At 37.5% G+C, this 23,392-nt stretch overlaps 1 protein-coding gene across 7 annotated transcripts in view; it reads right to left on the bottom strand.

The window, feature by feature from the left end:
- Nucleotides 1-23,392, bottom strand: part of amph (amphiphysin) — a 38,714-nt gene that overhangs the window by 11,542 nt on the left and 3,780 nt on the right. For all 7 annotated transcript variants that reach the window (XM_073848518.1, XM_073848522.1, XM_073848520.1 and 4 more), the window contains exons 2-15: nucleotides 17,315-17,395; nucleotides 13,213-13,267; nucleotides 13,032-13,126; nucleotides 10,264-10,359; nucleotides 9,980-10,087; nucleotides 9,784-9,869; nucleotides 5,697-5,772; nucleotides 4,416-4,498; nucleotides 2,582-2,720; nucleotides 2,299-2,421; nucleotides 2,076-2,177; nucleotides 1,928-1,951; nucleotides 1,647-1,673; nucleotides 1,172-1,348 (exon numbers count right to left, since the gene is read on the bottom strand). In XM_073848518.1, coding sequence (XP_073704619.1) covers nucleotides 1,172-1,348; nucleotides 1,647-1,673; nucleotides 1,928-1,951; nucleotides 2,076-2,177; nucleotides 2,299-2,421; nucleotides 2,582-2,720; nucleotides 4,416-4,498; nucleotides 5,697-5,772; nucleotides 9,784-9,869; nucleotides 9,980-10,087; nucleotides 10,264-10,359; nucleotides 13,032-13,126; nucleotides 13,213-13,267; nucleotides 17,315-17,395 — 1,272 coding nt within the window. The remainder of the gene's footprint in view (nucleotides 1-1,171; nucleotides 1,349-1,646; nucleotides 1,674-1,927; nucleotides 1,952-2,075; nucleotides 2,178-2,298; nucleotides 2,422-2,581; nucleotides 2,721-4,415; nucleotides 4,499-5,696; nucleotides 5,773-9,783; nucleotides 9,870-9,979; nucleotides 10,088-10,263; nucleotides 10,360-13,031; nucleotides 13,127-13,212; nucleotides 13,268-17,314; nucleotides 17,396-23,392) is intronic.

Here is a 23,392-nt window from a genome sequence, read left to right as displayed (position 1 = left end):
AGACATCAGAGTCTTTTCCTTGATCACCGCTGTCCTTTGTCCCAGTGGATTCCCAACCCCCTGCCCACCCCTGGTTGTTCTCACTGGTAAATGGGTCGCCACTGCTTTCACTTGCAAAAGGATCAGATGTGATCTCGTTAACAAATGGATCCTCATTGCCCCCAGTAGCAAAAGGGTCTGATGTGAATTCAGCAGCAAAGGGGTCCGCTGCCCACTGTCCTTCGCCTTCTGGCTGGGTCTCTGCAAACGGATCGTAATGAAACCCAGATTTTGGACTCTCTGATGACAACCCTTCAGTGCCAAAAAGATTGCTGCCTGTGCTAGCAAAGGGATCACTCTCAGTAAAGCCACTGGGATCTTGGTTTGAGGTGGCAAATGGATCATTTCCAGTGCCAAAAGGGTCATCCCCTGATGCTGCAAAAGGATCATCCCCTGTACCAAATGGATCATTACCTTCAGTGTCAAATGGGTCTGAACTCGGAGTTGATTCAAGAACATTTTGAGGCGTATCTGCTCCTGCTTTGGCTGGCTCTGAAAGCGGCTCATTCAAGCTTTCATTTTCAAGCTCTGAGAAACATGGTGTTGCTTCAGACTGATCCCAGTTGGCTGCAAATGCATCGCCACCAAACCCAGAGTCAGCAGGGGTAATCTGCTCAGGGACACTATCAGTCGTACCCCAGTCTGCAAAGCACTCTTGGGCTACAGTGCCTTGTTCTGGTGCCACAACTGGATCTGCATTCTCGGCACATTCTAGCTCATCGTCTGCACTAACCCACCCACCATTTTGTCCCGGGACATCACCCCATTCTTCAGCAGTCTCATACTCTGACCCGGATCCATCTAGATCAACCTGGCTAGACAGGCCCCATCTGGAACTATCTCCCCCTATTCCCTCTGTGGTATCCTGAATCTCCTGACCAAACTCATTGGTGAATATAATTCCAGGCATTGGTTGCAAGCCCACCGTCTCCTCTGCATCTCTCTCCTCTGACCCGCAACCTGTCTTTTCTTCTGCCCATTCCACTTGATCTTTAGCCCAGTCTGTCTGACCTTGCTCTACGCTCTCTTTCCCCTGTTCTGGATGCTGCTGCTTGGCCTCGCCACCCCCCACATCACAAGGATCACAGTCTGGGTTTGGCTCAGGATAGTTTTCCGGATTCCAGACTCTAACCTCATCTGTGGCTGCTTCTCCTTGAGGCTGTGATGCTGCCTCTGTAGGCCAACCTTCGGCAGGTGGCCATCCCTGCCCATCCGCTGCAGGTTGTGCATTTGCAGATTCCTCTGTAGCCGTAGTGGCAGAAGATCCAAAGTCAGCTGCCCAGTTGGCAGTGAAGCCAGCATCTGCAGCCTGGTCAAGGAAAGAAAGGTAACAAGTGGTTACTGTCCAAATACGTTTCTCCCATGATGGGGGCCAACAGAGTAGGGAGCAGACAGAGTGAGTGGCAAAAGAAGATTTGCCACAGACAGACAAGCTAAGTAGGAATATTTTGATTGAGAACAACTGGAGAAATGAGGGACAAATTTGTAACCTTAATGAATAAATTAACATTTAAGAAGTTTTAAAAGCTGGAGGTTAAATCTGCCATGAACTTTAATTACATTTGCAATTGCTTTCTACTAAGACACTCTCGTCAGTCATTACTTACAGGCTGTGCAGGCTGTGCAGCATTTCCCTAGAAATGAACAGAGATATCAGAGGAAGTTGCTGTCAGATTAATGCTCGACAGGAACGTCTGTAAGCTTGTCATGAAATTACAGCGATATCTTCACATTTTATGTCAGTGCAAATTTATTGTTTTGAGAGACTGCAAATCTAGGCCACTTTGGAGAGAGGATTCTGTCACCAAGTTACTAATAGCACCAAGATTTCTCTCCTTTACATCAGCTCACATAGATCAAAGAGTATAGGGAAAGAAAGCAGACTTACAGACCAAAGATCCCAAGGTAGTGTCTGTAAGAAAAAATATGCAAGAATTTAAGTTCTATTTTCTTACTGATTAATTAATGGTAAATAAGTAATTTGATCTGTCACTGTCTCTAATTTGTAATAAAATAAGCAGAGTGTGAAAAAGGACCTGAGATATGGGTGATTGGGTCTGCCCAATGGGTGTAATATCATCAGGCTTGAATGGATCAAAATCCAAGTCCAGGAGAGATTCTCCAGGTTTCTCGATTGGCTAATGTAAGAACATAAGAATAAAATGAACTGACTATTAAAAAAGTAAACTGCACAAGTAGTTCAAGAAGATATTTTTATTTTTTCCATACTACCATTAAAGTAAGTGAATGCTTATTCACCTGTGGTGATGTAACACTTATCTCTGGAAAGCCTCCATCGAACAGGTCGATTATCTGCTCTTGTTGGAGCTCCTTGGTTGGAGTAACCTTTGGAGGAGGTGGTTTTGGAGGTCCCATCTTGAGCTGATATCAAGAGATAGCATGTGTGCTTTTGAACCTCACAAATACTGGTCAAGGAGATTTGTACTAATTTTAATGCTGCACATCATGAATAAACTGCTAAATTTTAACTACTTGATCTTCATTCTGAATGCTGCAGGACTTTGAAGGGTTTCAGTCCTACCTGTGAAGGTGATTTGGGTCGAGGTGGGCCAGGAGATGTGGGCCTTAGTGTGTGGTTGGGGCTGGCAGCTGGGCTGCTGTCAGGGCTCTCATCATCAGGTGGAGTGGGAGTCCTAGCTAATCGCAGGGGCCCTGAATCACTGTCAATGAAAAAAATGACACACAAATAACATCTTGACTACTCAGTATGGCTTCTTTTATTCTGAATGCATTATTGTCACTAGATCAGAGTGGCGATTTCTAAGAAGGGCAGCTTGCAACCAACAGGTCCGGGCTTTGCTATGTGATCTGTTTAAAGGAGACCTATTCTGGCCTTTTTTGGTTTTGATTATCATCTATAGCGTGCTGAAATCATGCGTTTTAAACCATAATAGTTTAAACTTCTGATATTTTCATCTGAAGCATGTGAACAGAAAGCGGCTGTCACACGGCATGTGAGTACTAAACTAAGTTCTCTTTTATGTCTTATTGCATTTAAAATGGTGCCCCAAGTTTGAACTTCCCAAATGCAGCTTTAAAGGACTCTAAACGATCCCAGCCAAGGAAGAAGGGTCTTATCTAGCGAAACAATCTTAACCTCAAATGCTCGTCTTGTCTCGGCTCTGCAATGCGCATGCATAGTATGTATAATCCAGGTCAATACAGTATGTTGAAAAACTCCCATCTCGTTTTCTTCTTCAACTTCAAAATCATCCTACATTGCTGTTTTACCTTTTTTTTTGTAAAGGGCGTTAGATCTTTGCATGTTCACTTCGCAAACACTTGGTCGCTACTTCTGCAGCGATGTACTGTAGGGCGATTTTGAAGTTAGGGAAGAAAACAAGATGGGAGTTTTTCAACATTCCCTAACTGTCTGAACCGGAAAAAACAGAGTTCACACAGACATAGACAGGACAAGCATTTGAGGTTAGAAAGTACATAAATGGCGAGTTTGTTTAGAAAAAAATGACCGGTCATTCGCTAGATAAGACCCTTCTTTCTCAGCTGGGATTGTTTAGAGCCCTTTGAAGCTACATTTAAACTGCATTTTGGAAGTTCAAACTTGGGGGCACCATTGAAGTCCACTATATGGAGAGAAATCCTTAAATGTTTTCTTCAAGAAACATAATTTCTTATCGACTGAAGAAAGACATGAACGTCCTGGATGAAAAGGGGGCGAGTAAATTATCTGTAAATTTTTGTTCTGAAAGTGAACTACTCCTTTAAATTCACCATTTCTATCATAATGAGCCCTGCTTTTCACTTTAAAGCTATATTTGGAGGTAATGATGCACCTACAGTGTAGGGTAATTTTGATAATCACTAAAAATCAATAGTTAAATAACAATGGGTTGTTCTGTATATAACAAACAAGGGTGAAACATTTTTTCAACATAATTACCCATCACCTACCTACAAAACTAAACACTATCATCATCTGCCTCAAACACAGTGCTGTTGAACTATGGGAGTCCTTTGCACTACAAATCAATTTTGTGCACAGGACATTTACTTGCTCAAAGGTGTTCATTCACAGAAAAGGTGTTCTTTCATTTCCTTTCAAAACTAAGAACACTTTAGGGGAAGTAAACCTCCAATGCCTATACACAATAGTCCATGCTATTCCACTTACCGTTTCACTCTGTAACAGGAAGAACACGAACAGAGCCAAACCATATAAATGTTAAAAATATGGCAGTCATCTTGTTTTCAATCATCTTTCAAAGTAACAAATATAAAACATTATAACAAGACGATTCTTCAATCTTTGTCTACTATGTACAGCCATCAGTTCCATCAGTGGATAAGTACATTCTGTGCAGGGAGGTTAATGGAGGTTAAAGATTGTTCCTTACCTGGGTGCTCCCTGAATCGTGAACATTTTGTCCGAGTGCTGTTCAGCGAGCTTATTCATCACTTCATACAGCTTATGACAGAGCTGGATCCAAAACATAGAGGAAGAAATAAATGGAAAAAATAATTATGAGAAGGACATTAGCACAATTACTTGCCTTAGGCAACCTTAGTGAAATAAATGTTGTCATTCAGGTACTGTTGTGCTACTGAATATGCCATTGCACCTGCTAAGATTTTAATTATTTTATTCCTTTTAATTGGCATAAACTTGTACAGTCATTAACATAACAATAGTATGCAAACCATAAAACGTTCAAAATGATAATTCATCATCACCTTCATTAACAATGAATGCTCGATGAGGTTTAAGAAATTAAGTAAAACAAATGGTTTTCATTCCTTCAATAAAAGTTAAAATAATGCATGCGTCAATAGAGTGATGCATTGTCCTCTGTACTGATCACACTGACACAAATAGAGCAGACCTTTGCGGCAGCTTCTGTGCCGAGCTCCACTGTAAACCCCTTCTGGCGAAAAAAGTCTTTAACAATGCACTGATGCCCACTGACGGCCACATGCTGTCTAATAATAAACATAATCTACCAATGTGGAGTTCCCAGCTAAAATGCTATAACCTTCAGTGTGGACCCAAAATGACAGTTAATGACAGATGTGAATCTAAAGAGGCAAAAATTAGCACAGATTGATATCTGTAACACTAGAAAAATTATGGCTAGAAAATAAGATAAAGAGCAATATTCAGTATTGGCAGGCAGCGCATTTAAAAAGGTTGCTCTTCCACACTGCATTGTTAAAGAGTTAAATAGCCTTATAAATATCGCTCAGTCGTTCATCAGTGTCTCTTCTGTGATTTAGAAAACAGACACACGCGCGCACACACACACATTATGTGTCTTTCATGAGTAATCGCTACAGCACAACTAGCAGCTTGAAAAGAAAATGAGATTTAAGAAGAAGCATGAGAGCTTTTCTTTGACTGACTGCATGGATCAGAAACAAAGCTCCTAATCGTACTATGTAAAACTGTGAATTTTGTCATAAACCACTCTTGAAAACACAGTAGCCTGTGACTGCTCTTTAAACCCTCATGTGGCAGGAACTGTTCCCATGATGTCAATCACGGGTTACTCACTACGTGTCTAGAAACGAGTATGACTCCTAAGGAGATGTGCTTTGTGTTGTTAAAGCACCCAGTTCATTGTTTGTGACATTTAGAAGGAACAGCTTGTTCAAGAGCTTTAGAAATTAAACCAACTTACAAAAGAGATCTCCCTATGGAATCGGGCTTCCAGGCTGGAGACGTTCTGAAAGGTGCTCACATAGAACCCCACCCGACTGCAAAGAGGATAGGAGAAGAATAATGATTAGGCTCCGGCCTCCAACAAGTGCGCAATATGTTGAAGAAGCATCTGGACGATGTTCAAAGAGAAAAACAGATGGACACTGATGATTTCATGTAGAGTTTATGAATTCCTTGTTTTGATAAAAAAAAAACTCTGTACCATAAATGTGAAATAAGATCCAAAGGCAAATTTAATGCACTAACACAAATGCTTAGTTTATGCCTGTATGTCAGTAAGAATCCTAAAACCCTAAATAATGCCAATCTAAAGTGAACTGGCCATTTTTGATGTCAGTGACAGTTATGAATGTATCTCAGTCATCTTTCTTTCTGGTCTGAGCTGAATTGAGCATGGCTGCAGGGCTTGGTGCAGAGAGGAAGCTGCCGATTGGATAGATTATGTAACCAGGCTGTTGCTCCAGTAAGCAGACAGACCCTCTCAGCTCAAAACAGCATACTGCTTACCAGAGCATAGTCACATACAGCATACAGCTGACCACAAGATACAGTATACACCCTGCTTGTATTACCATCAAAATACTGTCCACAACAGCACTCAAATACTAAGTAGTTAAAGGGGTCATACACTGAGAAATAAAAAATTCCCTGGATCTTTTGACATATAAGAAGTCATTGTACTATAAAAACATCCTGTAAGTTTCAGAACTCATAACTTTCTCTGAAACGTCTAAAAACAGCTTATATTGAATCTGCCAAAACAACAGGATATGGAATGTATGGAATGTGCCATTTTATGATGTAATAGTGTGGCTAAAAACTGCCTCCGGTTCTACTTCTACATCGCTGCTTGTTTAGCCCAACCCACCGATTCACACAAATAGTGTAAATAACAAGAGATGCCAACGAAGGTCTACACAGAAACCAAACGATAAAGACTGTTTAGAAGACAGCAAGATGCTGTGCGGCGGCAAGTTGCGGAAAAACCTTCCTTCTGATCCCAATGTTAGGAAAGGGTGAATGAACTTTGTTCACTTTATTGTACTGTGGATTCGTTTATTAACAAAGCAAAACTCAACACAGGATTTTCAGAATGATTGAAACTAAAAGACGATAATGTGCCGATTATATATTGGATCTATATTGGATCCGACAGTAATGTCACACCACACAAGTGTGAGTAACTGTTTTTATTATGTGCTCACTATTGCTTTGTCTGTTATTACAGATGAATTACAGATTTGATATGTACTGAGTATTTATGTGTTTTTGACCTACATAGCAGCATCCATCTATGAAGGATATAGGCTGCTAATCATAGCAGTGGGTGTTTACATCTGAAATCGTCTAAATTCCTCCATGCCTATTCAAACAGAGCATTTAGACGAAGGAGGTCAAAACAGGACAGAAAATAGCCTATTGCTTTTAAATTATGAAGTTTTTGATGTAAATATCTTGGTAACATTATAAGTGGACCTTAGAGAACAGTACAAAATAATAAAAAATGCAGTTCATGACCCCTTTAAAGGGATAGTTTGACCAAAAAAAAGAAAATGTTGTTAATTTTGTCATCATTTACTCAGTAATTTTGTTCTAAACCACAACTGTTTTTGTCCAAATAATTTTAATATTTTTGAGACTGCAATTTTGTCAAGGAAAATGTAGCTTTTTGAATAGTGTGGATTGTGAAAATAGATACTTAAACGATGACGTTTGTTTAGTCATGTGACACATATTGTACCAACAGACATCTATATTTACTTTGTACCCTCTTTATATTACAGTCCTAAGAAGATGACAGAAAATGTACTCACAATTGCTATCCTGCAGCAAAACATGAGGGCAGCTGCTTTTTAGATCAAACATGACTGAGCGCGACATGGGCGCGTCAGTGAATGATGAGATATTTCCATAAATAAAATGATCCTGCCGGAAGAATTGCATGAAAACGTATAATGTCTGTTCCATTTGTATCATCTCAGTGAGCTTTTATGAGGTTTTACACATGCGCAGTAAATCGAATTTAATGTTTTCCGACGTTTCGGTGTGAATGAGAAACTTTTGGAAAATAGCCTTAGACCTGACTTTAGTTGTATGAAGGAAAAAAATGTTCTTGTGTTCAATGGTGGAAAGAAAGACTTTCATTATATGGACAAAACCAGTTGATCAACTTCAGAAAGAAAAAAGTCATACAGGTTTGGAATGACATTAGGTTAGTTAACAGAATGACAGATTTTTCCTTTTTGGTCAGACTCTTGTTAATAAAACATTACTGCAATACACAGCATAAGTGCACATATGCAGTTACACACAGAATAAATCAGTGCATGTAGTTAGATATAAATAAGTCCTCTAAATAAACTGATGACTAATTCTAGACACGTACATTCTGATCTTTGTGACAAAGCGGATGACTCCTGCTGTGTAAACCAGCTATTTATAGCATGTTATCTACCATAACAATCCTGATATTATCGTTGATATGAATGTTGTCCATATGCAAATCATTCAGTGAACAACGCAAAAATACACTACTTTTCAACCCACACATTGGACCACACATTTACATAGTTTGCTTAATGCCATAGAGTTCCTTTAAATATCCAGATTAACACCCGCCAGACAAACAATTTTGCAACAAGACAAACTGTATTCAATCCACATGAATTACATTTTATAAATTAGCCCCTTTTTCTTTATGGATCACTGCAGCATATTCCTTTCCCTTTAAAAGCTATGATAAACAACATCTTACCTTCTGTACTGTATGTAACCGCAGCAGTGACATGAGTGTTCACATCTAGCATGCTGTGCAACTAAAGGATAAACGTGAAATGCTGGGATGTAAATGTACATTCCAGGAAGGCCTTTGGTCAAACAAAATCAATATTATCGGCCAGAGTGTTGTATTGTCAGGACACCAGGCTGTAACTATTACTGCCACTGCTCTGATAGTACAATAATTATACTGGGCATGATATAGCAAGGCTTTAGTTATATAAGAGATTGATGGTAATTATTGAGCTAGTTTTGTATATAATGTTGTTCACCAGTTAGCATTGAATGTGAACAAAGGGTCAAAACATAACCCACTGAAATGTCCAACTAGAACAACAGGGCAATTTTAAAGCATTAGTTCACTTTCAGAATGAAATTTCCTGATAATTTACTCAACCCGATGTCATCCAAGATATTCATGTCTTTCTTTCTTCAGTCGAAGAGAAATTAAGGTTTTTGAGGAAAACTTTTCAGGATTTTTCTCCATATAGTGGACTTCAGTGGGGATCAATAGGTTAAAGGTGCAGTTTCAATGCAGCTTCAAAGGGCTCTACGTGATCCCAGCTGAGGAATAAGGGTCTTATCAAGCAAAACGATGTCATTTTCTTAAAAAAAAAAAATATTTGTATACTTTTTAGCCACAAATGCTCATCTTGCACTAGCCTGACCTCATACATTACATAATCATGTTGGTAAGGTCACGTGTGGCATAGGTGGAAGTACCAATCCAATGTTTATAAAGCCAACGTGCAAAGAAAGTCAAACGAAAGTAAAACAACGTCAGACGATTTTGAAGTTGGAGGAGAAAATGAGATGGAGTTTTCACTCTACCCTACCTTTCTTAACCAAAGTACACAGACAAAAAAACTAACCACACATGACATTTCCAATATGATTACATAATGTGAGAGCATTTCTTTGTTTTTTTTTAGAAAATGACCAGTCCTTTCACTAGATAAGACCCTTATTCCTTGGCTGAGATCATGTAGAGCCCTGTGAAGCTGCCTTAAAACTGCAATTTGGACCTTTAACTTGTTGATCCCCACTGAAGTTCACTATACGGAAAAAAATCCTGTAATGTTTTCCTCAAGAAACTTAATTTCTTTTCGACTGATGAACATCTTGGATGACATGGGGGTGAGTAAATTATCAGGTAATTTTAATTCTGGAAGTGACCTAATAATTCAAGAGAATTAAAATACACCAGAATAACCAAACCATAATGCTTTTCGTGTAGTATAAAACTTGTCGGTTTTAAAATGTCTCACCTATCCCAGAGTGTGGGCAGTTCATCTTGCAGGCCAACGTTGAGATCATCAAAAACCCTTTGGGCCTTTTTCAAGTCTTCCTCTGCCTACATGCACACAGAGAGGGCACATATGTTTAAGCAGTAGCTTAGATCACTGTATCAGCAATTGTATTAAAGACCAAGTAGTGATTCACAAACAGAAAGGCGTTCTGTACTTTTGCTATCTTCTTCTCATTCCTCATGGTTGAAGCCTGCAGGGTCTCAAGATGGTGCCTTGCACTGTCATAGTCAATTAACTTCCTGCTTCTCTTTGCAACACGCATCTGGAGGGCGGGAAAACACTTGTGGTTACTATGGTTACTCTTCAGCTGAATATGCTTTGCATTTATTCTCAGCGCTGCGCTGGCACATGTGTCAGCTTAAACAATATGCATGATGATGATAGGGATATGACCCGTCCCTTAAAACTTATTCAGCTTGAGAAAAATGACATTGGCACCTTGAGATCTGGGAACTGAGTCAAATATGTTTCCAGTGTGTTGATGGTAGAGTCTACCAGCTTCTGATGGAAGTCCTCCCACAGAGTGTCACAGTTCTGCAGAGGAGACAGGACAGCCATCAGCTAGATTAACCGAGAGCATTTGACAGGCATGAGAGATTTAACAGAGTGGTGGAAGCGAGAGTCTACTGTATAAACCCCCTTTGAATGTTATTCTGTAGCTCCTGCAACATAAACAGATGAGTTTAGGTGTTGGATGTATGATTCAGCAGCAGGGAAATTAAAATCTAATTAGGCTCTTACTCATTCACTGGGGATGCAAATCAGATTCAGGAATTCATCGCTCCCCCTCGGTGAGGTGTGAGTAAACAAAAAAGAGCGTCCTTGGGTAAATGAAATTGAAATGCTCTGAGGACAGGGTTGAGTCACAGCCCCACTCCCATACTAGAAATGACATATGCCATTATCCACTATTAATAACTCCCTCCCTCAAACCACATCATCTGTGTGCCTGTGTGCAGAAGGACAGATGGGATGGTTTGATTTTTTTTCATCAGTTTGACACATTAACTTTCTCTGCTGCTTGTGGAAAAAGTGCTAATAAAAACAATATGCTGCCTGATATTCAGGAAAACAGCAGTATTGCTTGTGTGATACTCAAAATATAATAGGAAAATAAATAAAATAAAATTACTTAAAGGGGACATCGCATGCAAAATGCACTTTTAAATTGTGTTTCATAAATGAGCATATAAAACCCTCTACAATTAAAAAAAATCTATTCATTCCTTTTTTAATCACCAAAAAAACTTTAACAGTCTCAATTATCAAGCGGTTTTGATTTTCTGAGCAGTATGACATCATACTGCTCAGGCCACGCCCACAACTACTGACGGACTGTGCCGTATTTGCATATTTCTGCAGTAGCTCATTATCATTTAAAGAGACATGCACCGAAACAAGCTGCTGTGAACAAAGATGTTTTTGACAAGGTAAAGAGGTGTTGTTTGACATGACCATTGAGGAATTTTAATCAAAGTATGTTACACACATTTCATGAAGACCCTAAGGAATCATACTAACTTGTGGAAGATGGGCATCCAATGTCCTCTTTAAAACAACACTCTTAATCTTACTATGTAAAATTAAGATTTTTCATTAAACAGCCTGTGACTGCTCTCTAAAATATTATATCTAAAAGATCATAGCATATCAGTATGAGTTCTCATTAAAAAAAACAACAACAAATGTGCATATTCTATAAAATATCGTCTGCAATTTATCTTCAGTAGCAAAAAGGCAATGACACCTATTTCTTTTGTCTAAATAATAGTTACAGTCAAACCAAAAATGATTCAGACACCAGATATAATTTTTGATATTTTTTATTAGTGGGTGCAGGACACTATAGTTCATTTGGTTTAGCTAAGATAGCTAAATAAAGTGAACTGTGGCATATTATACCCAAAATTATTAATAGAGTGGACTACCAGTAAAATTGATTTAAAAAAATTTGGGACCAAAAATTATTCAGACACTTTGACCATAACCATGTTTTGCTTAAGTGTTTTTTCTTTAATTGATAATGTGACATTTTTTACACCACAGACTGAACAAAATTAAGCACTGCTTGGTAACTGGTTGACCTCAATTAGTATTATCTAATTGTATACTTAAATTTAGCTGACAACTATTCAAATTGATCTGACATTATCAAGATGAATTTGTTCTGACACAGTTTAACTCTGAGTTCTTGTCATATTTTATTACCTTTTTATTATCTAAAAAATGCTGAAGGTCTCTGAATAAATTTTGGTTTGACTTTATATACATACCTATACACTATAATTCCAGCTAATAAATTTCCTCTGTGGGAATTTAAACAGCCCAAGGTTTAACATGACCAGTTGACATGGCCCCTTCTGAATCCATCTTATAAATTGTCTGTGAAATGCATGTGCATGGACTCCATAATAGACCTTAATGGCTCAGTGACATGGCCCCATTTTCCCTAAAAGGCACAGCATTTTAGCTTTGGCTCAGGTACTGAGTACAAATCCCTCAGCTGAGTCGTGTGAGAGTCTGCCAAAACCTCTTGCCTGTTCTTAAAACCTCAGATCTCACAAGAACATATAAGAATGTTCTGGAGTTGGTGAGAATGATCTCCATTTTACCACCATCTTCAAATGAACATAATGCTTAGGTTACCAGAGGTCATTTATTTAATTTTCACCCACTTTCACAACAGTTCTTGAGCATATAAAACTGTGAAGAGAAATCAACACCTATCCTTAATCTTTAGCAGTTCTTTTGACACCGTGTTACATATGCAATTACTCAGCATTTCCCACAAGCCATTTGTATGATGGATCTCATCAACTTGTCACCACTAATATCCAATATTTATTTTTCTCTATCCACCTTTTTCCTGAGTAACTGATGAGCACCCTATGATGTATTTTAATTTCCGTTTGGGTGCTCTAGTGTTTCGATCTCCATAGAAATCCATGTTAAAACAAGGTAAAAAGATTAACTTAATAAATTCAACTGAAACCTTTTAAATATAATTAAATGTAAAAATGTGCATAGAGTTAAACATCTTTGTAATGTAAACACTGATGTAAACATCTTTCCATTGTGAGGCGGACAAGACTTGCGTTTTCAAGAAAAAGGTTAAAAGGATAAAAGCAGCAGTAGTTTCAACACCAGTATAATGTCAGTATTTTAAATACTAATAAAAGCACATAGACAATTACAACTATAACTACCTTTCCAATGGTCACGACGTCATCTTTGCCATGCCAGTCAGGCTCATATACTTCATGTAACGACTCTGTCAGGTTCCTAGAAGCTTGCTGCATTCCTGCAATCATCAGAAAAACATAAACCATTTCAGTATAGAGCTGGCACATGTGTGTACTTGTATGTGTGTATTTTGCAATGGCTCACCTTTCACAGCTGCTATGTAGGCCTTCATCTCCCTCTGTAGCCTAGAGCCCTCAAACTATGGAGCAGAACACAAAACAGGAGATTTATTGTCATTTTTAAGGTTTGTCACATCAGGCATTAACACACGCTAATAATGTCAACATTAAATAGTCTTGAGGTCAAAAGTTTACATCCACCTTGCAGAATCTGCAAAATGTTTTTTTATTTACCAAAATAAGAGGGGTCATACAAAACGCATGTTCTTTTTTATTTAGTACTAAGCTGAATAAGATACTTCACATAAAAGATGTTTACATATAGTCCACAAGAGAAAATAATAGTTGAATTTATATAAAATTACCCTGTTCAAAAGTTTACATCCCCTCCACAGCTGTGTGTCTTTTTTTAGTGATAGTCGTTCATGAGACTCTTTAAACAGTTAAACTGCTTGCTGTTCTTCAGAAAAATCCTGCAGGCCCCACAAATTCTTTGGTTTGTGTATTTGAACCCTTTACTGTGTGATATTGATATCCATATTTTCAGACTGAGGACAACTGAAGAGCTCACTTAAATGCTCACTGATGCTCCAGAAGGAATGACAATGCATTAAGAGCCAGGGGTGTAAACTTTTGAACGGAATGAAGATGTGTACAATTTTTTTTATTTTGCCTACAGTAAATATCTTTTTTTTATTTAGTATTTTAGAAGCTACAGAAAGACAAAAGTTAAATTTACCCTGATCTTCAAATTCAAAACGTTTGAAAAAAAGTGTTTGAACCTTCTGTAATAGTTGCATATGAGTCCCTCAGTTGTCCTAAATGTGAAAAGACAGATCTCAAAATCATATAGTCATCATTGGATTTTGGCTATTTTGGTAAAATAATTAACATTTTGCAGATTCTGCAAGGTGTGTGTAAACTTTTGACCTCAACTATACTAGTTAGGTTTTCTTTCAGATCTGTCAATGAATTTCTGAAGAAAATGGCAGTTGTTTTGTACATACCCTAACATTCATTCTTAGCGTTCATTCTTAAATTCAGAGCTGAAGTGACCTGAATCACAGTAAAAAGCTCTTCATACTGCAGTCTACATAATAACTAGAGTTTCAGGCAGTGGAGAATAATTGCTGTCCATGGTGCTGAAATCACAGCGTTGGACTGAAAATCACAGGCAGTCATACAAAAGATGTGTTCACAATGAGCTCTCCAGTCAATGCAGCAGATGGAAGTCATTTCATTCTCTGCATTCCATCCAAGACCCACCATTACTGAGACAGCAAAAGGCTACAAGGAGATTTTTCACAAAAAGCCCAAATGGCCTCTATCAGCTCTGATGATCTTTCTCTACACAATAAGGTTGAATAATGCACCTTTAGATGGAGAAGTCTGAAATATGTCAGCATTAAGCATAAAATTAAGATTTGTGTCTCATCACTTTGATTAAACCACACAGAAACATTTCAGCAAAAGTACTAAACTTAAAGCTAATCAGTGGCATCTTGTGGCCACTAGAATATGCAAATATGTAATTTTGTGTAGAATATTATAATGGTTATTCTAGCTTGACTAAAGGAATGAGTTGTGGTTGTTTAACATTTAGTGAGACTGGTGTCTTTTACAGTCTGGGGTGGCCATTACAGTTAGCCAGTATCAGATTGACAGGCCCTTACGCAGAGAATTGATGTGTACGATTTCTCAGCATAGTTGATGGCTCCGTGTATCTGCTCCAACAAGCGTTTTATGAGCCAGACTACAAGCATATGGTGTGTGGGTTCAGTTTTGGCTGTAAATGGTATCCTCCAGCTGTAGTGATTGACTCTGACTCAGCAAATTTAATATTGGACCAATTTATTCTGTATGTACTTCACTTAGCACAAACCAATTTATCACATGGTGATGACTACAGAAAGTACAGAGCAAACAGTCCTTGAGATAGTCCAAAAGACTGAATAGAGAGGGGTTAAATGGGAAGAGATGTTTGGAGGTGAGGAAAGGAGAGTGTTTCTGGAAGCACTGGCACACTGGTGCATAAAGCAGTCTAATCAGGATTAGTGAGGACAGGTGCAGACGGTGGGATTAGACTGCTGCTTTTTCTTCAGCAAACACACACTTCTTCTGGAACTACACTTTTCTCTTCCTATCTTCTCTCACAGACACTTCACTGCAAGTTGAAATTTAATTGCATAGCTTTTCATCATCAAAGTAATCAAATTATTTGAGACTAATAATTTAGTATTAAATATGGAGCTGTTTAAATTCCAGTTAAACAGCGTGCAGTAAGTAGGCCAATATAATTTATCCAACTGTATGAACTATGGTATATTTGCAGTTGTTGATATATAATGCTAAGCATTATTGTGAATGTCATGATGATTATGTTTCATAAAGACTGCACTCACTAGCAAAAAAAAGCATTATGGCAGAAATCAACAGCGTCTTTGATTAAGAGGGTATGACAGTATGACAATAATAGGGATCATACAAAATTCACGTTATTTTATTTATTTAGTACTAACCTGAATAATATATTTCAAATAAAAGACGTTTACATATAGTCCACAAGAAAAAATATTGCTTAATACTGTGTTTTACCTGAATGATTCACAGCTGTGTTTTTTTTTAGTGATAGTTGTTTATGAGTCCCTTGTTTGTCCTGACCAGTTAAACTGCCTGCTGTTCTTCAGAATATGCAACTATTACAGAAGTTTCAAATGCTCACTGATGCTCCAGAAGGGAAATGATGCATTAAGAGCCCTGGGTGAATACTTTTGAACAGAATGAAGATATGTACATTTTTCTTATTTTGCTTAAATATCATATTTTTTCACTTAGCACTGCCCCTCAGAAGCTACAGAAGACACGTTTCTCTGAAGACAAAATAAATGTATTTTACCCTGATCTTTACCTGGCTCTTAATGCATTGTTTTTTATTCTGGAGCATCAGTGAACATTTGAACCTTCTGTAATAGTTGCATATGAGTCCCTCAGTTGTCCTCAGTGTAAAAACATCGATCTCAAAATCAAACAGCTATTGTTGGAAAGGGTTCAAATACACAAAAATGCTGAAAAACCAAAGAATTTGTGGGACTTAAAGGAATTTTCTGAAGAACAGCAGGCAGTTTAACTGTTCAGGACAAACAAGGGACTCATGAACAACTACCACAAAAAAAAAAAACAACAACAACAACAACAAAAAACTGTGGATCAGTATTAAGAATAAAGTGTATGTAAACTTTTGAACGGGGTCATTTTTATAAATTCAACTATTATTTTCTCTTGTGGACTATATGTAAATGTCTTTTATGTTAAATATCTTCTTCAGGTCAGTACTAAATAAAAAAATAACATGCATTTTGTATGATCCCTCTTATTTTGATAATATATATACAGTATATATTTTTAAATAATTTTACAGATTCTGCAGGGTGTATATACACTTTTAAACTCAACTGTATATCGGATGTAGGTAGAAGTAGGTTTTTTTTATATTAAAGTAAACAATTAATACTTTTTAGTTTTTAACTTTTATTCTAAATCTAAGTGGCTACAATGGCTATTAGGTTAATAGCCATAATAGCCAGTTCCTTTAATTGAAAAAAAAAAAACAATCAAACAAACAAACATCCTTTTAAATGCTGAGTATATAACAGCCAAACGTTATATTGAGATACTAAGTAGCTAATGCAAAGTGTACTGCATTTTTCAACAGATTTTTACAGAAAGAAAGAACAGAGAGAATCGTATCTGTGCCGAGCATCCTGGCAGCGCCTTTGTAGTACTGTGGCATTGAAGTGTTGTAGTGACAGCAGTAATGAGAATCATTACTGCGAAGACTTTTCAGACAAAAGAAACAATGTGTCTACACCTTCAAAGTCTTTATCCTATTAGCATAGAGAACTCTTATAAGATAAAGAATGTCAATGGATATTTTCCCACTAATATTGACCCTTCACATTTAAAAGTTATATATTAACACAGAACGAGAGACAATAGAAATTTATGCTGGTTAAGCACAACATAGCTCTCTGCTGCTGGTGAAAAAATCAATCTAGCATCACACCAACCCAAAGAGCCATTATACCACCCAAAAACAGCATCGTCCCTATAGATCAGACTGATCTTACCTCCTGTCTTTTGAAGTTCTGCACACACTGCTCGAACTGTTCATCTTTCGTTTCATCTGCCTTTCCCAACTTCTGCAGAACCTGAAAACAGTCAGAAACAAAATACTTTAGTATTAATGACTAGGGGTGGGAATCTTCAGGCACTTCACGATCCGATCCGATTCCGATTCTGGGAGTCACGATCCGATTCCAAAACAATTCTTGATCTACATTTTTTCCCCAATTAATTCTTCTGCTGTGCAAATACAACTTTACAATTTTAAAAACATGTAAAATTGCAGTTTCTATGCTTTTTGTTTATAGTTGGAATCTCTGTAAAAGTAGGTGTGTCAATCTTCACTGGTTTCAAGATTCAATTTAATTTAATTACTGTTTTCATTATCAACTAAATATCACGATGGTCACATTCTCAGTTTTCAATAGTACTGCACATGGCTACATTTTCATATTTGTTTTATATCAAATTTAATTTGGGCCAACTTTACTTTATTTTTTAAATTATGTAAGCAAGGTACTTTTTAAAACAATTACTTATTTAAAATAAGTTTTCTTCAGGTATCCGAAAGTTTACAGACAATAGTTTTTCTTTTTTCCTCAGCATTACTGCCATTTTATTATTACTGATGAGATCATAGAAAGGGAACTTTAACAGGCTGCATTCAAACTAATGCACAGCAGTGGCGAGAGGTGACACTTTTATTTACCAGGTATGCTGAGTGCTAAAACCCCCAGTAATACCAAAAATAATAATATCTTTACATTATTTAGACACCAATAAAATCAGAGACGAAATCATATTTTAATATTTCCTCTTTTTCCTGTTTATTATTATTTTTAAAAAATATATATCCATTTTATATAGGCTATTTTTTTCTGTGGACTTTAAACTTTTTAATTGTTGAGAAATTATGAAAATATACATATTATATGTAATATACAAAAATACAATACATTTTTGGCAATCAGGATCTGGCAGCAACAGCGCGTTTTTCCGCTTGGGCGAGCGCTTCGCGGACAGCTTACCCCACGAATGTAATCACGCGCACGCCAGCAAAACAGAATGCGCATTCATTCTGAGGAGTCAAGGAAGATGCGGAGAATCTGCTTGCCCAGAAGATTCAAATAAGGGATTCATTTATAAGCATGTTTATATTATTTAACACGTGAACGCATTCTCTCTGACAGCCTGGATATGCAGAGCATTAGCAGCTTACTGTATATGGACGGAACGCCAATGATGCACAGATCTATTTCAATATATCAGATGTTTTGTCCTGCTCTGAAAACATAACTGACTGTATGTACAGTTTCGTTTGAAACTATTCCAAAATGCAAGTGCATTTAACCGCGTCCGCAATCGAGCTTTAGGACGAACAAACACAAAGCGCACGTGAGTCTGTCAGTGCAACAGTTTCTTGCGTTCCAGACGGCAGAAATGAACGCATATCTAAAGTAAAACACGGCGGATGGAAGCACACTGTCAAGCAATGCGCACGTGTCTCACAGTGCAGATTCTGTGCGCTGTAGCCAGCCGCGTCTCTAGCGCGCACACGTGCCATATGCAGAAAAAAAAAAGCTCAGAATCGATTCTGAAATATTAGGAATCGATTCAGAATCGTTGAAGAGAGAATCGCGATGCATCGATGCATCGATTTTTTCTCCCACCCCTATTAATGACTAAACCAAGTAAAATACAAAAACAGATTTTTCTAAACATCAGACATAGTTCCCAAACATTTCTAAGGATCATTAAAGGGATAGTTTACCCAAAAATAAAAATTCTGTCATTAATTACTCTCATGTCGTTGCAAACCCGTAAGACCTTCATTTATCTTGGCAACACAAACTAAGTCTATGCAGGGTCAGAAAGCTCTCGAATTTTATCAAAAATATCTTAATTTGCATTCCGAAGATGAACAGCAGCCTTAGTGTTGGGCGATATGCACAATTTTCATATCGTCCTATCGTCAGCCTGTGAGATCGCAGATACGATACTATCGTGCTAATTTATTTAATGATATGTAAATATGTCAATATGTAATAAATTCCTTATTCGTTTTGTAAGGGTAGTGCATGTGACTAAGTTGTGCGTGTACAGAGCGCTGACGGTAGTTCTGTTGGATAGGTTTAAGTTTACTTTCGGTTTCATTCTCTGCTATCTTTAGGGAGCGGTAAATGTGCGTGCGTGAATGTAAATGAATGTATCCTCAAAGACTATAGAATACCAAAGACATGTCACTCGTGTAGTTTTGAATGGGGAATAATGAAGAGGTCATCATGGCCGCGAAGCTCCGCCTTCTTAGTGAAAGAGCCAATCGTTGATTAGTAAAGTCAGCGTGTCACTGCATCTGCTGTTAGAAGTCCCGGTTGCTATAGAAACAGCAGGCGCTCTAAGACGTGCGTTCAGTACTGCGCATGTGCACTGGCTCATCTAGCCCGAAAAATAAGCGTTTTTTTTAACGCTATTCAAGCACAAGGAACTATATTTATGAGGCAGTTGCTGGATTTCTTTGGAGATTTCAAATATGAAATTTAATCGTAAGTTTGGCGAACAGTTTTGGAGAATTTGATGTTTCCCCATTCAAAGAGATAGGAGCTGCACTTTGATCAAAGACTATAGAATACCCAAGACATGTCACTCGTGTAGTTTTGAATGGGGAAAAATGCAACGCTCATTATGGCCGCGAAGCCCCGCCTTCTTAGTGAAAGAGCCAATCGTTGATTAGAAAAGTCAGCGCGTCACTGCAGCTGCCGTTAGAAGTCCCGGTTGCTATAGAAACAATCGGCGCTCTAAGACGTGCGCTCAGTACTGCGCATGCGCACTGGCTCATCTAGCCGGAAAAATAAGCGTTTTTTCACGCTATTGGAGCACAAGTAACCATATTTATGTGGCAGTTCTTGTTAGATTTCATTGGTGATTCCAAATATGAAATTTAATCGTAAGTTTGGCAAATAGTTTTGGAGAATTTGCACTTGTATGCCCGAGAGGCGTTTCAAAGATGGCCGCCGAGTGACATGTCTTGGGTATTCTATAGTCTTTGACTTTGATGCCCGAGAGGCGTTTCAAAAATGGCCGCCGAGTGACATGACTTGTCTTAAAAGGACTTTGGTATCCTTCTATACCCGTCATATTTCGATAATGTTACCGCTGTATGTCTGATTGTTGTCATCAGTTCATGTTGTAGTTCAGTCCATACTGATTGTGGAGAAACGGTGCCCGTATAATTCACGTGCATATGTTTAGCGCCATTTTATCGCATCGTAATTCTAGCTAACGCATACAGATGTTACTGAGGTGAATGGTTATGTTTACTATGTACAGACGGATTCTCATATATCGTATTTAATTCAGCCTAAACCACATTTTACTACCTCTGTTATCCTAATGACTGTCTACACTTAATCTATGTACACTGTATGATGAATAAAACTCTTACCCATTTTCACTGCACGTTTATACCGCGGCAAGTTTCTGAGGCATCCTAGAACCGACTCTCCGCGCTGCATCGCTAAAGTTAGGTGCCTTTTTGACGCATAATGATAATAATAATCGTCTTACTATCGTCAAAGGCATCAGCAACAGGCGATATCTTTGACTATCGTCGATACACGATACTATCGTCTATCGGCAGAACCCTAAGGGGCCTTACGGGTTTGGAACAATGTGTGTGAGTAATTAATGACAGAATTTTAATTTTTGGGTGAACTATCCCTTTAACATGATTAATAAAGCCCAGCATGTACACTGAGGAAGATGACGTCGCAAATAGTTCCCACAACATTCTCATTGATTCAGCTGAGCCATGACTGAATTCCCATGAGGGGAATCCTCAAAACAGTGACTGAACACCCTGTGGACAGTATGACATGCACACAAAGAAAGGGCTAAGCAGGAGCGGGGGAGGAAGAACGGGCATAAATTACACTTCCTAGTCTGTCAGGTCTCTCTGCCAAAAAGAGGCCTTCTGTCACATGACCAACTTGCTGCCTACCCATAGTGACTAACACATGAAAATGGCTGTCATCTGTTACACAAACACTGCATTTGCTGAGAACTGAGTGCCTGTTTCAATTTTAAATGAGTGTTAAAAAAAAATGAATTCAAACTTTGTGCTATATCCTTTATTATGTAATGTTTAAATCGCTAAATATTTACACAGTTGGACTCAACATGAATAATATACAACATACATACAATGACAATATAATGTAAGCGGGTTCTGTGCTAACAATAGAAGACTTTATAGTCTGTTACAAAGGCATTGGATGTTTTGCTTTGGCAAACACACACATAGTGCTTCACCAACAACCTTCTGGGTTTTTTAACCAGTACAGCCAAACCAGATGATAGTATATTTTCTATAAACCTACTATCCTGTGAAGATGAAGGTCTTACGGGTTTAGATCGACAAGAGGATAAGTAATTAATGACAGAATTTTCATTTTTGGGTGAACTATCACCATACATGCTTTTAGTCTAAAATATTATGTAATATTCGATTATATAATCTATTGTTATCTTAGCACCTTAAAGTGTATTATTCAGTGAATTTCAACAGTGAACTTTACATAAAATATGTTTGATCATAACATTCCCTGAACATTGTTTTTCTGAGTAGCCAACATAGTTCATATTAAGCAATATTGCTGATTTACAAGCTCCCAGCATGCACTGCAACATAAATAAAGTATGTGGTTATTGCTAAATACTTGTTATTTTGTTGTTTATTTGCTGCATGCTGTCAGCTCATCTTTTACTTAATGATCTTTGTTGACTGTCACTATTATTGGGATTTATGTTCAGTATTAACAGTGTGTTTACACACAAAACAATTCTTGTACCCATAAAACAACCATGAAATAAAATGGTGACAAATGGGCAAATCCAGCATTATGGATCTGACATATAAATGCTTAGATAATGTATGTGTTACCAATATACCAAACCATCTGTTTATATTTTAATAAAGCCTTGTTGATAGAGTCTAAACATTTGAAAAACATCAGTCTATGCACAAGTTCTCTATGTTAAAAAAAAGAACAGAACATATAGTTGTTACTTTAATTTATATTATATATTATTATATTTATTTTTATATGTACTCGTGTGGATGTGACACACCTGAAAATAGCACTTAACAGATTTTGAAAAATCATGCACTAAAAAAAAAATGCTTTCAAACTTTAAGAGAGATCTCACATGGATATTTGAACCACCAAATGCTGTGCTATCAGTAAAGTAAAAACCTTTGGTAAAAACTTTACTTTTTTAAGGTAAGGTTGACTTTTATATGGAATTACCCAAATTCAAATATAGTACTAATTGATATTTTGCTGAACAAGAAATCTGTGGTTTCTTTGAAAAAAATGAATTGCTTGAACAGGATGTTTGGCATTTGCAAACAAATCGAAGGTGGCAAAACATCTGTTAGAAGACAATTAAGACTGAAAGAAATAAAAAAAACAAGTTTTGTGTGTAAGTACTGGTTACAATTATACTAATATGTTTGTTGTGTTTAATATGTACAGTAAACTGTAAGTACAGTACAGTTCAGTACAGACAATAGCTGTAAGGCTGTTAACTCCCACCACATGTGAAAGTGAGAGTATATGGCATGGGTCTCGTTTAGTAAACCACAGGCACGGCCCCCTGGGAACATGAATAATGTCATACAAAAGCTCTGCATTATTCCTGGGTGGTAAGAACATGCCATCTGGTTGTTTCTTTGTAAGACACTCACACATTGGAAGAGGCTTTGATATGGATCAATAGATAACATCCCATCATACATATATAATGACATCAGGAAATGATCAACATCACAAAGATACAGTATATTATAGGGATAGTTCACCCACAAATAAAAATTCTGTCATTAATTACTCACCCTCATGTTGTTCCAAACTTGTAAGACCTTTGTTCATCTTCAGAACACAAATTAAGATATGTTTGATGAAATCCGAGAGCTTTCTGATGCTACATAGACAGCAATATAACTAAAATGTTCCCAGACTCAGAAACGTAGTACATAAGGGTGAGTAATTATTGTCAGAATTTTAATTTTTGGTTGAACTATC

Source organism: Garra rufa, chromosome 10 (genome assembly GCF_049309525.1).
Source record: "Garra rufa chromosome 10, GarRuf1.0, whole genome shotgun sequence".
NCBI lineage: Eukaryota > Metazoa > Chordata > Actinopteri > Cypriniformes > Cyprinidae > Garra > Garra rufa.
This window is presented reverse-complemented; position numbering and strand designations above follow the sequence as displayed.